Source organism: Sipha flava, unplaced genomic scaffold (assembly GCF_003268045.1).
Source record: "Sipha flava isolate LNK unplaced genomic scaffold, YSA_version1 2_pilon_pilon, whole genome shotgun sequence".
Classification (NCBI taxonomy): Eukaryota; Metazoa; Arthropoda; class Insecta; order Hemiptera; family Aphididae; genus Sipha; species Sipha flava.
Genome location: NW_020272972.1, coordinates 283,995 through 301,412, shown reverse-complemented (window position 1 = coordinate 301,412; position 17,418 = coordinate 283,995). Strand labels below are relative to the sequence as shown.

Genomic DNA, 17,418 nt, shown 5'->3' with positions numbered 1-17,418 from the left:
CTCGACTGGTCCGGTATACGCTGCGTATAAATATTTTGAGAAATCAACTCCTGACTGGCAAAAAAAAAAAAAAATGTTATTTTTTTTTTCAGACTGCCGTAGAACATGTAATGCGCGGATATACCGTCGTGTTGCACCGTAGGGTTTAGGCGACTCTATTAAAAACACAACGTAATAAACGGGTAAAAAATATGTTTAGTAATAAAAATATATAATAAATAGTTCGCAGTGTATAAAATGATCGCTAATATCGTACGGGGGGGACGTGTTCGAGATTGCACTATGGGACGACTATTCGCTGGGACGCGGCACGGCACGGTCAATGCGATATGCTCGCTGGCCGCCTGTGTTCAAGCACCTTCCTTAGCTGCTTGCGGGTGTTGCAGGCCACGGTCAGTGAACAGGACGTAACCGGTGGGTGGCCGGCGGAGGTACCGTGATCGACGCCGCCGGAACCGGTTCCGCTGTCGGCGTCGGCGGCCATCGATGATACGGGCGCCGGGAACGCGGGCTCGAACACTTCCAGCTGAGGGCTGACCATCAGCGAGGCCACCGAGCTGTCGGGGCAGCGGTCCGCGTCGTCGGCCAGGCTGAGTATGAGCTTCTCGACGCTGAACTCCTCAGCCACGTGAAGCAGCGGTTCCTCCGCGACCGCGTGATCCGGTTCGCACACCGCGAAGTCCGTGTCCGGCTTGGACACGAGAATGTCGTGGAACGGTATCAGCTCGACCGCTCCGGCGGCCGCGGCCGCGGCCGGTCCGGCTACCGACTGTTCGACGGCCGTCACCGTCTGCCGGACCGGTTCGTCGACGAACTGCAGTTCCTGCACCGTCTCCGTGGCTATCGACATGGCCGGCGGCTGGCTGAAGTCGTCCTCCGTCACCGCTTCATAGCTGCTGGCCCCGTTGATCACCGGCATCATTAGCAGGCTGGACATCACCTCGCCGTTGTCCATCACGCACAAGCTGATCGTACCGTTCGCATCCTGTCCGACCTTCTGCACGTCGATGTTGCACTCCACCGACAGTTTGGCCGGCATGTCGTCGTTCGGCTCGGCCAGTATCATTTTCTGCACCGTGGCCGTGGTCGAATCCGCACCGACTGCCGTGAACGTCTGAATGGCGCTGCCCGACAGATATGCTTCGATCTCGACCTCGGCCGTTTCGGATCGTTTTAGCGCTTCGATGTTGGCTTTCGACAGTGGTATGACTAATTGGCCTGCAAACACAATAGTGTGCATAAGCCCAATGTAGTACGAACGAATGTGTACGATGGATATGCGTGTTACTTTAACTCGCAGTGACTTGGTGACAAGATTATTTGCTAGGGGAAAACGTGCATTTTCGGTACCCGCTCACCCTTTTACAATTGATAATGTCTCTTTATTTATACTTAATGGAACATCTTTATTCCTATTTGTATTTGGGGAGGGGGAAGATTTCCGGGTCACGGCCTTCTCCCCGAAAGAAAAAAAAATTCAAAAGTCATAACCGACTTGCTATGAAGGTACAGAGAAAAATAACATTAATTTATATTATGTGGTTGTAAAAAACTCTTAATTTGTATCTATAATAATAATAATAAACTAATATAATATTATTAAATCACTTATTTTTTAGAAAACCATAAACCTCTCACAAAAAGTATGAAAATACGCTATTGATTTAAAGCACTAAAAAAAGTAATTAATTGGCCGGTACCAACTTTTTATTCATCACCCTAATGTTTCTACTAAGGACTACTTTCCCAAAAAAACCGCTTCGGTACACCATTGTTTATATTTATAATGGAGATTGGTTACTGATCATTAGAAAAATGAAAATACACAGGAGATTTATCCAATGCAGTAGGGGGTACTCACCACCCCTTCAATATTTGATACGGGCAATTACCCGTTTTGGTTATTTATTTTTTTGGGGTATTAACCACGTTACTGTTGATCACATGCCTACATATGAACGTATCTTTCGAAATGTAAGTACTAGTCGAAGAATTATATAAAATTAAGGTCAGTTGATAAGTAACCCCTCCTGTGTATCTTTACTGATTTTAAAATTTAATTTAAGAAAAAATGAAAAAAAATACATTGACGAGTTTAATTTTTTATCTACGAGCATGGGCGCCTGCAGAAAATTTATCAGGGGGGCATAATCAAATCAAAAACCAAAAAGTATATTAAAAAATGTATTCATAGCAAACAATAAAATATGTCAGAATTATATACACTTTAGTCGTTATCAAATAAAAACTGAAATCTTCGCAATTTTTCAATTGCAAACCTTGATATTAACTGAATTAATTATTTCCAGGGGGGGGGCAAATTTCCTGTCTTTGCGCTCCTCTTCTGGGCGCCCATGTCTACAAGTATCTGATGATATCAATGATAAATTCAATGAATAACAAGAAACATACTTTGATATTTTAAAAATTCGTTAGTCGTGCTATTGGTTTCACTATCAAAATGCTGCAGTAAGTCGTCAGCAAAATCTGACAGTGTCTCAGACTCGTCCCAAATATCGTGACTCCGTTGATGCGTCTTGAGACTGGCCTTTCCGGGAAAAGTCTTATTGCAATGCGGTCGATCGCACGAGTATAATTTGTCAGCCGAATGCGTTCGCTTGTGAGTTTTTAAATGATGGCTGGCCGTAAACGCACGACCGCAACCTTCTTCCACGCATCTAAAAATCACGATAACCAATTTCGATAAATGTTTTCAAACCGACCAAAATGTTTGTCAACTGTCCATAGACAACCATGGTCCACAAAAACTCTTTTATATGTGAGATGCGATGACAGCAGTTTTTGATATCTTATTCACAAAATTAATATTTTAATACCTTTGGACTGTAACAGTAACTTGGTATAATATAACATGCAAATAAGTGTTACTTACTTGTACGGTCGTTCTTGAGTGTGGGTCCTGTAATGTTTCTTTAAGTCACTAAAAGTCGTAAAACACTTGCCACAACCTGTTTGCATGCAGTCGAAAGTATCACCGGTGTGCAAACGTTGATGAGCTCGTAGCCTGTACTACAAAAAACCGTAGGTCCATCATATTTCTAATATTTAACTGAAATTACTTTACTGAATACATCGAAATCTTTACCTGTAGACAGTGTTGAAAGCTTTTTGGCATTCGTCCTTAGTGCAAACAAATGGCTTTTGTTTCGTATGCACTCGTTCGTGAATTTTTAAACTGTAGGACGTCAAAAATGGTTTTCCGCAGTCCATAATGTTACACTTAAACCGATATTCGCCTGACAAATATTAAATCAATTAACAACCATATATAAAAATAGAATAGGGTATATTGTTTATATTTCAAATAATAATATTAATAAAAATTTGAATATTATAATTCATACTGTTGATTTTAAAGTTATAATTAGTTAATACTAAACTTTTAAATAAATGGGTGGTAATGAATATCATGATTTACAATAAATATTTTCTATATATTATAGTACAATGATTAATTTTTATTGATGAAAGCATGGCCAACAATGACCCACCGTGCATAAGTAGTACAACTGCTCTATTTACCGCAACAATGTCGTCATTTATCAATCACTAAATGATCATTATATTCTCACATATTCTATAAACAATTCATCAATAACCTTAAATTGTTACTACAACTATACAAAAAAGTTTCTCGGGTAAGGATGTACTTATATCTATATTATGAAATAACTACCTATTAATTATAATGTCACATATTTTATCGCTGCCATTAGTATAAAATTAATGTTTTAATCAGAAGCCACTGTACAATTATATAGTTTAATTTTCATTCTATAATTTCAATAATGTTCAATAGAATGATATTTACACACCATTTTTTTCTAAAATCTATACTCCCAGTTATATAAATGTAAACTTAAAGTACAATCATACTTGTACTACATTACATTGCTTTTTATCTGTATATGCTTTCAATTATACATACGCCAATAACTATAAATTTACCCAACATTTAATTTATAAATTATAAATAGTAATAACCATTATTTTGAGTATATATTATATAACATATTTATACATTCAACTACGCTCTTTTTATACAAGTGCATATGTCATGTCACGGTGTACGTTTTATAACGCTTTATAAAAATTACACAACTCATTTAACACACTGCGACTTTAAAAATAGATTCTTATTTCATTAAATATTAAGATTATTACCATTAAGATTATTATGTATACTATGTTATATAATGAAAAATTGTTTTAATGTCCAAAATTAGTAATAAGCAAATATGTTTATTGCATAGAATATTTGTTTTTTATTTATATCAAATTTAATTGAAAAAATAATATTTTTATGTACTTATCAATTAATAATTAAAAAAAATTACCCATACAATTATGTATTTACACACCTTTATGTGTCTTCATGTGAGTTCGTAAATTTCCTACGGTACTATACGTCCTTTTACAGCCAGTGAATTCACAGTTATGTCTTTTAGTGTCCGACTGATCAGGTGGAATATCGTTACTAAGCGAACTTTGTGATAAATCATCATGAAATCCTTCTTGTGAAGTTCCATCATTTTGTGGATTAACGTCATACTGTGCATAACTATTTGTTTGGAAGTCATAATGGACAAAACTGCAATGAAAACATTTTTATAAAAACATAATATATTATATATACATAATCATATATGTATATATTTAATAAAATATAAGGTCTTATGAGAATTTCCTAAATTACATAAATAAGCTTATCTTTATGTAAATATTACTTTATCCTCAGAAAGCATACTATATTTACACCGATTTAACATTTTTATTCATATAAAAGAAACGAAATTTGTGTACTTCACAAAAATACATAACAATGTTTTTAATCTATGTTTATTTTAACTTAAATATTTGAACCATTTTATATCTGTACTATGAGAGAATATAAAGTCACTTTCTCATTATATGTGATGTTTTAAAAACATGACGTTGAAAAATGTATAGTATATATGTATAGACTTATAGTTTGGTGCTCTATTTAATTAACATTACATATACGAGTATTATATAAATTTTGAACTTCGTCCAAGACTTATTTTTGCAATAATTAAGATTAGAAAAATATGAAGAAAACCGTAATAAATATTTTTCAAACAATTTAGACATGGAAAATCAATACCTGTTTTAATTATTTTATGAACTTTCAGTCTTATTATATTTTGAAAAAAATATAGAAAATACTATATTATTAGAAAATACGATAATAACTCGATCAAGATAAATCATTTTTTCTGTGTACCTACATAAAATATACATAGTAAATCATAATAAATAAGCGAACGAATACGCAAAAAAAAAAAATATGCAATATTCATGTTTTCATTAGTGTACAAATAAATAAAAATCAAATGTCCCTTACTTATAGGTATAAAACAATTTTTTTCGAGTAAAACTTATGATTTATAATTGGTTGTAGTTTATCCAAAGTGGGTCAAGCCTCATTTAATATTAAGATAACTTTGATTTAACAATATATTCTTATTGTTTTAACAATTCAGTTTTTATGAATCTGATCGGCAGTTATATACATTTAACAAAATTGATTGTTAATATAAAAATCCCAACATCATTGAAACACTAGTAATTAAAAAGCAAATTTGTTGAATTAATCGGGAAATTTACAAAATTAACAAAACTTGTTGTTAATCTATAATAACAAAGTCAAGCTACTTTATTGAAATAAGTGGATGGTTTAGTAAACTAACAATGTAATATGTGCGATATGGTTAAACAAATCTACAAGCAATTTTTGTTGAATTAAGCGGATGGTTTAGTAAACTAACAATGTAATATGGACGATATGGTTAAACTATGAATTACTAACAACATTCTAATTCCCAAATCAACAAACCTCCCTGTTGGCCCTATGTTAACAAGGAGTTTGATAATTTAATTGGTAATTTTATTAATTTTACTGATGTTTTTCGTTCTGTGCAGTTTTATTCTGATGATATCAATGTAAAACCAACACCATATTTTTACTCGAAATCTGACAGCTGTAATAATATTATTTATAACTTAATTAAATACCTAATTGAAAAATCTAAAATATATTAATTTTTTTATAAAAATATAGCAACTAAATGCCTATGTGGAGTATATTTTATATTTTTTTTGTAGATAATAATTTACATTCTCTGAATCAAAATGGAATTACTATAAATTATTAATGCATAACCACCCACATATTTAAATTTGTGATTTGCATTCGTGACATGACTCACGACGTATTATTATTCTGATGCTAATCTTTATAGTTGTTGGTTTCGAAATATTTACTATAAATACTTAATTTTTAACAATGTAATTTTTAATTAAATAAAACATAGGGTTCAATTAATTGTATAAAAGTACTTACGTCTAACATCAATAAAAATAAATGATTTAATTATCTATAAATATTTATAAATCGTACCTTAATTTATTTTATTTCTTTGTCATTAAGAATATAGAATATATATATTATTTAATCGAGAAGTATATATAGATAAGAATATATGTATAAAAAATTATTTTTTTATTAAAAATTATATACAAATAATAATTTAATTTCAAATTGAATCTACAAAGATATAATTTTATCAAAAATAGTTAAATAATATTTAAAATAAAAAATTAACAATTATATTTTGTTTTATAAATTGACATGAAGCAATATATGACACTTTTTGTTAGTAATTTAAAATTGATTTATCATTAACATGACAATCACCATGACCTTATTATTTCAACGAAACTACCTCAAAATATTACAAAAGATTCGATTCCAAAATACAATCAGAAAAAAAATCCACTCATTACTCAGCTCAGATCAATCCAGCTCAGACAACCCTCTGAAACATCTCAAACTTAACTGGTTCAGAAACATACTCAAATAATATAAATTTCAAGCCATTTAAGGTTTCGCAAAAGTGAACCTTCCTGATTAAGCCCTCATGCCATTTTAAATTCCTTTTATTGTAATAAAAAATATTATATAAAAAAAATGAATAAATTAAAAATATTAAATTACTAAATAAAAATGAATAATAAAATAAAAATAATAAATTAAAAAAAAAATTTTAATTAAATGCCACAAGATTATTAAACAATTCGATATCTTTCCCGAGGAAAATAATCGAATTACCAAAATAAAAACATAATTTGCACTTAATAGAACGATTAATAAATAAAAATCAAATTTATGATGTTAAATCAAAACTGGTAAGTACTTATATACGAGCAAATTAAAATATAATTCACGAAAGAATTTTATTTATGAAATAAATAAACAAATAAACTAAAAACTAATATAAACACAGAAATAAAGCCATAAGAAAAACATAATTACGAATTAAGTATAAATGGTTAATAATAAAATAATAAGTCATAATATCTCGAATTTTAAATTATTGACCTAAGTTTTATTAAAATTTCTAATAAAATAACTCAAATGAACACTAAATATTTATAATCTAAATAGTATTAATTTGTATTCATTCTGATATCTTCAGTTTTATATTCAGTCATTTTTGTTGGAACTATTTATTTAATTTACAATTTTTATCATTAAAATCAACCACCAGATTAAATTACATGCTAATGTCTAATGTTATAATATATTTCATTTAACTATCTTGGAAAAAGATTTTATTTCTATCATAATATAAACTTGTTTTTACTTATCTCTTTTATTTATTACTTTATCACTTTAAGCATGGCCAGTTCATAACACCATAATTATTTGACTATCTGGTTTCTCAATATTGTCAACAACTAGTTTGTGAGGATAGTCAAGAACTATTATTTAAGGAGTAAGTCAAATCATACATGGAAATTCCAAAATCTCGTTAAACCTTTCATTAGATCAAAAATTACAAATGTAATAATGTATTAATATACTCGTATATTAATATCAATAATATTAATTTTTCAAAAATCACTATGATAAATATAAGATCAAGGATTAAGATTGTATTCATAATAATTTATCATATTTCATATAAATAATAAGGATAAAATGTCTGAAAAACATGTCATGCAACCAATTTCCTCTTCATAGCATGGTCGTAATGAAATTAGAATTAAAACTATATAAAAGTGTAATGATCATTTAATTGTAATATGCGGTTGACTATAGAAATTCAAATTACATGCCCAACTCTAAAAGTATAATTTATATGTTTGTATAGTATCGCGGAAAAAATTGAATATAAGCGACCCGAAGTTGACAACTAAAATTTTTTGTTCTAACTGTTTGTACTTGATATACAATGCACTATTTTATATTGGCTTAATACACATGAGCATCGATATGACTTAAATACTTGAGAACCATTTAAATGTTTTCGTTAACTCGAGTAAATTAAGAAATTTGATTCCGCGATCCTAGAAAGAAATTAACGTTCTCAGGTTAGATTACTGGCGAAAAAAATGTTTGAAAAATAATAACTGTTACACTCACGCAATGTGTGTGCAGTATGCAAGTATGTCGTGTAGCATTATAACAAGCACAAAAAATATTTCTTACAACCGTGAATGTAAGAATTTTATATACATTTTGCGATTTCATAAAGTAATTGTGGGTGGGCTGGACGAGCGGATTACAGCGATAAAGATTGAAACAGACAACAACAATATAATTTACGTGTGCTCGGAAACATCAGCCCGCGCGGCGGAGATGGTAACAGCGTGGGACGAACCGAAAGTCGTAAATATCACCGCGACTGCGTCATCATAGTACACATTTTGAGAATGTTGCCGAAGTCGCGCGACTCCATTGATTTTCGTATGGACAAAAATATCACAACGACTGCAAATTGCAACGCTTCGGCTGATATTTCCCTTTGAGAAAAACTCTCGAAAACCATCACTGATCGTTTACTCGTTTCCCTCGGAGGGAACGAACGCACCACCAACTAAACAAACATATCAGCCGTGAGTGAAGATCGACGATCGCAATATTCAAGCACAGTCATAGACGCGTAGTAATGCCCAGAAGCGTTCAAAATTGAAAACTCGAGGGACAAGGAGTAGAACACGGACGATCGAACGGTTGTGTTCGCGTGGATTGTTTTCCGAAAAAGCTAAAAAATTATTTCACTATACGTGTTTCTGTTACGAGCCTAGGTTAGGACGGACGGTTAATTTGTCACACCACCCTGAGACACGTGAGGACATCCGTTGCGTATTATTGTATACGAACACCATTCGCTGACCACCTGCAGAGACGTTTCGCTCAACATCACTGCAAACCGCACGCGTTTATAATCACTTCTTAAGGGCGCGTAACGCGTTCACCGCTCGACACCGTCAAATCTCGGCGTGACCGACGTCTCCAGGGCCGGATTGTGGTCAAAATATGAAAATATCCCCCTCCCCTCCAAGCCCTTTCCTTGATCCAGCTCTGGGCGTCTGGTCAACCACACGTATGAGCCCTGCGGAGCAAGTACCGACGCTTAAGAAGCGCGTGTCGGTTACGGTTCGCACTGGCCTCGCCGCTACATATCTCGCGCACGCCTAACCTGTAGCCGGCGTTACAGTACGCGTTGGTGCCGTCCTCTCCTCCGTCGTCTTCTTCCGTCGTTCGCGGCCGCTGCTGCTGCTGTGGCGGCGGCGTAGGTTCGTGCTGCAGATCCAAGTCGTTGTAAACGAGCGCAACCACAGGTTGTTCCATCGTCGCGACCGCAACCACTACAACGCATAATAGCCGACCGAAACCGTCCGAAACGGATGAGAGATAAATAGCGAAAGAGGGAAAGAGAGAGAGAGAGAGAGAGAGAGAGAGAGAGAGAGAGCGATGGAGATGGACAGATAGGGTAAGACGAAGAGATAGGGAAAGCTCCGCAACGTGAGCGCGGTACCGTGCCACTGATCGCTGTCGCTGAGGTACAGCAACGACCGTAACGCGTGCGCGATTTACGCGGTGTACGCAGTGTCCGGCTGGCGAGCGGCAGCGTCCGAGCGATCGCGCGTTGGAAACGTGACACCGCCGCAGCCAAGTGTCACATCGTCGGCCGGCAAATCGGTGTCGGTCGGTGATGGTGGTGGAAACGGCGGAGACGGTAGTGGTGGTGGTGGTGGTGGTGGTGGTGGGAAAAAAGACGTGGGCGCGAATACGCGCGGAGGAGGCGAAAATATAAAAATGACGCGGCGGCAGCGACGTCCTTGAGCCGTGCAATGCGGCCGAATAGCTGTAGCGCAGATGGTCAGCGCGCGCCAAAAAAATAATAATAATAATCGTTATTATCATTATTATTACAAATAAGAATAATAGTAACGATGAAAAATGTCGGAAAAAACCGAACCGTCGACGGTGACGTCCGCGCGTCTCCGCGACCGAAGAAAATCTTACCATGGTGTACAAGAGCCGTTCGTCGGCGGTTTACCGCGCGGGGCCTGCGTTCACGTGCGTTTAAAAATAATACTTGTCTGCGCAGGCTCCGGCTGTTGGCATCTGTGGCACTCAATGTTTACCACACAGTAAACAATAGAACTTCTTTTTTTTTTTCTTCTTTCGTTCTCTTTTTTTATTCGTTACTTACGTTTTCATTTTGTCTCCGATCCGCGCACAGGTTTTATCCTTTTTATTTTTTTTTTTTACGTAAGCTACTTCCAAGTCTCAAAAACACGTCCGTACATTCGTACACAAATCGTTTTGTAGGTACGCGTCCAGTACGTCACACCGCAACACTACCGTTTCGCTGGTTCGCTATAAATATCGCAGTCAAAACATTGACCAACTTTTGCAATGTGTACTCGCACGAATTCAAAACGATCTCGATCGAAAACCGACAAAACAAAATGTCAAACGTGTTTTTAACACGTGTATACCTCTTTGTGTTTTAATTAATCGTTTTACGATACGTGTATGTTTATAACTTATTAAATTAATACGTACGTGTTCTTATAAAAGTTGATGAGTCATGCTACGTGTAGTTGTTATAGTCTATATATGTGTACATGCGTTCTTTGCCAAGTTCTTCGACCATTAAATTATGTAACAGCACAATTTCTTTGTTTTCATGATACTTAAATCGGTTTACGAATTTAAATTTCGTTTGGTTTATTAACTATTTTTTTTATCGATTCAACTTTTATTGAACCGTGAATTATAAGCTGAAAACTGAATACGGAATTAGTATGCATATAGATAATATAATACAAACTATACATAATTTGAATAATTATAAGTAAATATGCTATTAATATAATTTTAAACTTGTACTTCATTATAATATACATTCGTTATAAAACTTAAAATTATAGTTAATATTAGTTGACAATTATCAAAAAACAAAGGAAAGCTATCCGATAAATAAAGTACAAAAATATAATGAATAATAAAAAATTTAACTATTACTTAAAATAACTTCTTTAAATGAAACCTTTTTAAAATCAAAAATAGGTTACTCTATTGGGAGCTATTCTACATCGTTTCATTTTTTTCTATATTAATATTTTTAATCACCCTTGTCATTAATGCTTGTTTTGTATATTTGTATAATAATAAATTCCATAGTCAAAACAAAATTTCAAAAAATTAGGGTGAGATTCCACGGTCAGGAGCAATAAAGAGATGAATACTACTGTATTGGTCATATAAACTTGAAACCAATGTACTATTGCTCTCGAAAAAAAAATTCTGAATGAAAAGGTCTGATGGATCTGTTTATACTTCTAGATGTCAATTGTAAATTTTCATTTTGCGCAAGTCTTAAGGAATTTGTAGGAAAATTGGTATAAACACTCCCTCCAATGTAACAATTAAACAAAATTTTCTATCAGAAATGTCTTATAATTGTGTTCAGTGATTTACGCAGAATTTTACAATGGAGGGGGGAGGCTTGAAAATAAATAATCACTCAATTGTAACAGGCACATTGGCTTAAAAAATAAAATAGTTGCTTTTTTATTTCTTATTTAAATTAAGCATTAAATAAACAAAAAATATATGAAAAAAAAATAATGGGCTATAAAATATATTTTTATATATTCCAGTCTAATAATTGTAGTCGCTTAGATGATGTTTTTAAAAATTGTTGTAGAACTTCCAATTCGGTCAGATTTTCTTTTTTATTAATATTTGCTAAAGCTAATCCATTAAGACGTTCCTCCGTTATGATTGATCTTTGGAATGTTGGCTACATTAACAACATTTGTTGATTGTAGGTAATATCAATTCAATTGTAATCATAGATTATAAATTAATATCTTAGACCGTGATTCTAATAAATGGGTAAATACACGCTTTGAGATACTACCTATATTAAATCGTTGGTAAATTTAAAAACAAAAATATTAATACGGGCAATGGGGTGTACTTCAGCCCGTTAGCCCCCCTCCCCTGCGTACATTACAGATTGTAATAATTTAAACAATCATTCTGGGCGGAATCGTGTACACAAACTCAAAATATAATAATGGGTAACAAAATAGTATACGATTATTAACCGTGAGAGTTCGAATCTCGGTTGAAATTTTAAGTTTTTGGCAATATTTTCTCCGTTTTTCTCAAATACTCAAAAACTGTATAAAAATTCAAAAAATTACTATAACCTAGTTACCTACTAGAACTTATTTCCTATTTTTAATTTTTTATTTGATGATTATCAGAGCACTCCTTTTAATCAAAATCGTGTATTTACTCGCGCACACACACACACACACACAGACATAAACTAAAGGGGGCAAGGAGGGCAATGTCTCCCTAAAATAAATTAGGAGGGGCAGTGCCTCCTCTGATATTTAACATACCTTATTTTAAAATAAGCACAAAATAGCTGGTTTTAGCTACTACTATAGTTTTTTTTTTTAAATCTTAATTTTCAATTTTGGTTTATCATCTAGTAAGCGTTCTTTTTCATCTGTATTTCATCTAAAGACATTCACTAGAAATACTATTGGTCAAGAAAGACTCACTAACATAGTTATTTTAAATATGGAAAAAAATAAATTATGATTAAATTGATAAAATTATTGATCTATTTAGTACAGAAGCAGAATACATACAATTAATAGGTATAAATTTGTTATAATTTTAAGTATAAAGTTAGTTGTATATACCTACTTGCAGTTTTTATAATTATGAAACATTTTGTTTAGAAGTTATAAAATATTAGTTTTTCTATATTTTTAATTTATTATATTTGATATTGATCACCTTATACTAATATAGAATAAAAAGTTAAACAAAAAATAAAGTTGTTAACATACATTTACAAGTAAAGCAAGGTTAGCTATATAGACTAGTTGATATGTAACTATATAATTGCCTCTCTAATACATTTCCAAGTTACAACCATGTACATACATATGGTAAAATCAATATATTTCTCCTTAAATTGGCCATACACACTTCAATAAATCGTAATAAAGTGGTTGACAGTTTATTGTCATATTTATTATTCAAATTGAATAAAAGAGCGAGTACAGTTTTCGAGCTATGATTTCTTGTCCAATATTCTTTGTCGAGCGCAGTTTACTCTAACCTGTTTGCCATCAGCGAATAAATAGCAATAAATGGTTGCTATATGTTTACATATTCCAAATTATCCTTACGATTCACTGAAATTGATGCTGGCCATCATCAATCATCGAATCCAATTCCAATTCCAATAAATTACTACAATTTTCTATTTACATGCAGTGATAAATCAAAACAATTCAATTGTTAAGGTAAATAAATAAAACATGTATCATATTGAATAAACCTGACTTATGGTTTCACTAAGATAGATTCTATAAGAATAAGATATAAGAATTTAATCAATGATTCAAAATAAACCTATAATAAGATTAAAACTTGCTTAGGAGACACCACAGGTATCTTAAGTAAATTTAACTTTTGTACATTAAATATTAATTTAAACTTATTTAATAAGAAAATGTTAAAATTACAATACAATAAAATATGTAGACAGTATGATGATTGATTTTTTAATAATTTTAAAAATAATATTTCTAAAAAAATCTTAATTTAAAAATCTTTCACTCATTATGATTTTTGTACAGCAGATAATGTATTAGCTACTTGCAAATATTACATTAAAAACTTAATATTGAAATAAAAAAAGAAAACCAAAATAAAAGTAGTTTTTAAATATACTTGATTGAGAATATAATTATTAGATTAAATTTAAAGATTTAAAATTTCCTTTTCTTTTTCATATTTTTTCCTTTAAACTTCTTTTTTCTCTTATTGCCACTTTTTTCATTGAAATTTCCTCCAAGTGCTGAAATATCTTCAAAATGCGTTACTTCTTTTCCTAATTTTCCAAGGGTAATTGATGATAATTGTTTGGCTCTATGTTTGTCCTTTTTGGTAACTGGCAATCTACAAAAAAGAAAAGATGATTTCATTTATTTTTAATTTTTTTAAATGAAACACCAATACTGTAGTATACAGAAGTTGAGTGTAGTTATCTAATATAAGTTATAATTATAGAATATATGACCATATTAAACTTTTTTTTTACGCATTCAAGTAAAATTATCTGATATACTTCTCAGCATTAAAATTTCCTGAATATGACACTGATCTAGTATAATGGATAATGATTTTCATAAGAAATGTTGAAAATTATTATAGAAACCATAGAAAATTTGGGTAGTATAAAAGAGAATTTTAAAATTGATATAAGTTCTGGAGCCTCAGTACAGTCAGAAAAGAGACCTAAGGAAGTTTTGATTATCTAGCATGAAGATATCGTGTCAATATGTATAAGAGATTAAGAAAAAATTGGTGTCTATAATTTTAAATGAAATAAATTTATTTTGAACTCGCTCAAGTCGATCTTTGTCTTTTAATAGATAGAAAAACCAAATTACAACTCTATACTCGAGTAGAGAGCATATTATAAAAGTATCTAAACTGTGGAAGTATATATCTGATACAAAAAAATTCAAATTAAAAATATTAATTACAAGATTTTAACCTACCTCGTAAAGTAATCTTCTTCATACTTTTGTCTTTCATAATCATACTTTGATTGTTTATTTTTTAATCCAACTGTATTAGTTTGCACTTCTATTGGTGTATCAGCAAACTCCTCTCGTAGTTCTTGCATAACTGAACTCTGCAAGGCTCTCTTTTTGGCTCTTTCTAGTGCTTTTTGTCTTTTAACTACTCGTGACTCATCACCATCATACGGAACAGCTGTTACTTTGGGTGCTACATAAACTCCATCTTTAGCTTTTTTTGAGTTATGTTGACTAGTTTCATCGATATCAGAATTGTCATCATTTTCTTGATCTTCTGCATCTGCTAAACCTTCAATAGTAGCTCGAAACCGGTCTGGATCATTTGGATCAACAGAACCAGATAATGCAGTTTTAACAAGTTTATCAATTTGATATTTCATTTTAAACTCAAGAGGTCGAATACGTTCCAAAACAGTACGTTGTTCAACAAGACGTTCAATTGATGGGTCATTTTGAATAGATTGAAATTGACATTTTTTTAATATCACATGAGCCAAATCACCAAGATAGCTCATTAATGTATGACATTTTAAATCTAATAAGCTTATACCTTTAGGTGTCTTGCCAACTTGGGCAACAATCTTATTGAGTGATTCTTTGGCTTCCAAAACACTATTATTAATTTCGTGTAATAGTTTTGTAGTTTGTGCTAAATAATCTGGCTGAATTTCTTCATCCATAGTTATTCCATAAATTAACAAAAAAAAAGAAATTGAACAAAATAATAAATAATGAAATATTAAGTAATTTAAAATTAACTATATTATAATGAGTAAAATAACTAATTTTAAAAACATTTGCACATGTTTGATTTTAAACATTTATATTTTATCATTATGTGAGATGTTAACAACCATATATAAGATTAAAGGGCTTGGGTCAGTTCTTCTCATTGATAAGAGATAAAAATGATAAGAAAACATTTTTAATTTAATTTAACGCCAATGAATTAGGCTATACTGTGTTTATGTATTTTATGTATTTAACGGTTTACTGATTACATTTTAAAATTATAAATCATTATCATATTGGTTATTGTTTAAGACTATCACCTGCGATTATTTCATGAAAAAACTTTCAGCGATTATATTTAATAATAATCTAATAATAATAATTACTTAGTTTTGACTTATATGTACCATTCTTGAGGGATGCAATCAGTGAAAGAAGTCTTGATCATACAATTACAACATCGTCAGTTCTAAGCATTTATAACAGTGAAATAATTAGGTAAGTTTACTTTTATTGTATAATCATTGTTATGTGTATGCAATGTCAGAGTTATAAAATTATAACTCAAATGAAACTAATTATTTTAATTCTCTTCTTTTTTACTAGATATGTTAGGATTTAAAGATATTCAATTTTAATGATCTTTTCTTGTAGCATTTTTTTATACAAAATCAAAATTTAGGACAACTTTCTATGATTAGATTAATTTAATTTTTGTTATGTTTTATAATACTATTAAAATCATTATTTTATTATTAATATATTTATTTGCTAATTATTGACTAACAGTGTTCTTTAAATTGTAATTTGTAATTGAACTGTAATTTTGGTAGACACTAAGAAGCAGCCACAAAGTGGCATCCAAAGTGCATCCAGTCCTCAGAAAGGTTGAAAAAGATGAAAAGGTTGCGGAGACCAAAAACACCGCAAACCATCCACATTTCAAATTATACCCTCAACATTTTTTCAACAAGAACTAATTGTGAATGATATTAGTGTAGCAGTTGTTTTTGCCAATATTGATGCGATCTATAGATATCGCGAAGAGTTAACTTCAGTAGAGCTGGTTGGAGTAGATGCCACGTATAAAACTGTTCCTCAAGTGCCAGGGAACTTACGATCTTTCCTAACATTTCAAGTACTCTACAAAGGTGTTGTAAGCAATACCTTCTGGTTATAATACTGTTAATATACAGTTAAGATATGATTTAATACATTTTATTTTTCATTTAGGCATTTCCAATGGTCTATGCCCTTTTAAGTATTTACATGGTTTCATAAGTATAATACTCTCCATAGACTTAAATAATTATATTTTATTTGTAAACAATTTTTAGATATTAAAACTATCAGTTAAATGTTATAACGATCTAATAAAAAATATAATACCAGTTTACATCAAATGTAATTTCTGATATAATTTTATATTTGCAGCTATAAAAGAATTTAAATTTAAGTCAAGATCTTGAATTGAAAAATATTTTAAAATAATTGAACACACTTAGGAATATTTAAAATTCAGATATGATTGACAAATCTCGTCAATACTCCGCAGGCGTACAATGAAAAATCGTGTTGATCTTCTTCGTCTGGTGACCAGTAGCCGATCGACGTTCTTGCTGGCGAGACAAGCCTATTTATGCCCTTTGGCGTATTAACAAGATTGCCCTTTTTACCGTCATTTATTGATTTATGTTT

General features: G+C 31.7%; 3 protein-coding genes across 3 annotated transcripts; 1 reads left to right on the top strand and 2 right to left on the bottom strand.

The window, feature by feature from the left end:
• Positions 1–175: 175 nt before the first annotated feature.
• LOC112686185 (zinc finger protein 76-like) lies at positions 176–10,019 on the bottom strand. Its single transcript, XM_025558388.1, has 6 exons — positions 9,531–10,019; positions 4,383–4,612; positions 3,107–3,257; positions 2,894–3,025; positions 2,413–2,678; positions 176–1,218 (listed from the first exon to the last, which is right to left on the bottom strand). The coding sequence occupies exons 1-6, from the start codon at positions 9,680–9,682 to the stop codon at positions 320–322; spliced, it is 1,830 nt and encodes a 609-aa protein (XP_025414173.1). The 5' UTR covers positions 9,683–10,019; the 3' UTR covers positions 176–319.
• Positions 10,020–14,151: 4,132 nt separating this feature from the next.
• LOC112686159 (neuroguidin) lies at positions 14,152–15,751 on the bottom strand. The gene is made up of 2 exons (XM_025558344.1): positions 14,947–15,751; positions 14,152–14,341 (listed from the first exon to the last, which is right to left on the bottom strand). Exons 1-2 carry the CDS (start codon positions 15,666–15,668, stop codon positions 14,152–14,154), a joined length of 912 nt encoding a protein of 303 aa, XP_025414129.1. The 5' UTR covers positions 15,669–15,751.
• Positions 15,752–16,139: 388 nt separating this feature from the next.
• Positions 16,140–17,148, top strand: LOC112686012. Its single transcript, XM_025558112.1, has 3 exons — positions 16,140–16,182; positions 16,626–16,871; positions 16,954–17,148. The coding sequence occupies exons 1-3, from the start codon at positions 16,140–16,142 to the stop codon at positions 17,055–17,057; spliced, it is 393 nt and encodes a 130-aa protein (XP_025413897.1). The 3' UTR covers positions 17,058–17,148.
• The last annotated feature ends 270 nt before the right edge of the window (positions 17,149–17,418 follow it).

Coding starts and splice junctions, on each gene's coding strand:
- LOC112686185 (XM_025558388.1), bottom strand. CDS start 9,682: ATGGAACAACCTGTGGTTGCGCTCGTTTACAACGACTTGGATCTGCAG. Junction 4,613..9,530: donor TACTGTAACGCCGGCTACAG/GTTAGGCGTGCG, acceptor TTTTCATTGCAG/TTTTGTCCATTATGACTTCC. Junction 3,258..4,382: donor TCACATGAAGACACATAAAG/GTGTGTAAATAC, acceptor AATATTTGTCAG/GCGAATATCGGTTTAAGTGT.
- LOC112686159 (XM_025558344.1), bottom strand. CDS start 15,668: ATGGATGAAGAAATTCAGCCAGATTATTTAGCACAAACTACAAAACTA. Junction 14,342..14,946: donor GAAGAAGATTACTTTACGAG/GTAGGTTAAAAT, acceptor TCTTTTTTGTAG/ATTGCCAGTTACCAAAAAGG.
- LOC112686012 (XM_025558112.1), top strand. CDS start 16,140: ATGCAATCAGTGAAAGAAGTCTTGATCATACAATTACAACATC. Junction 16,183..16,625: donor GATCATACAATTACAACATC/GTCAGTTCTAAG, acceptor AAAGATGAAAAG/GTTGCGGAGACCAAAAACAC. Junction 16,872..16,953: donor ATTTCAAGTACTCTACAAAG/GTGTTGTAAGCA, acceptor TTTTTCATTTAG/GCATTTCCAATGGTCTATGC.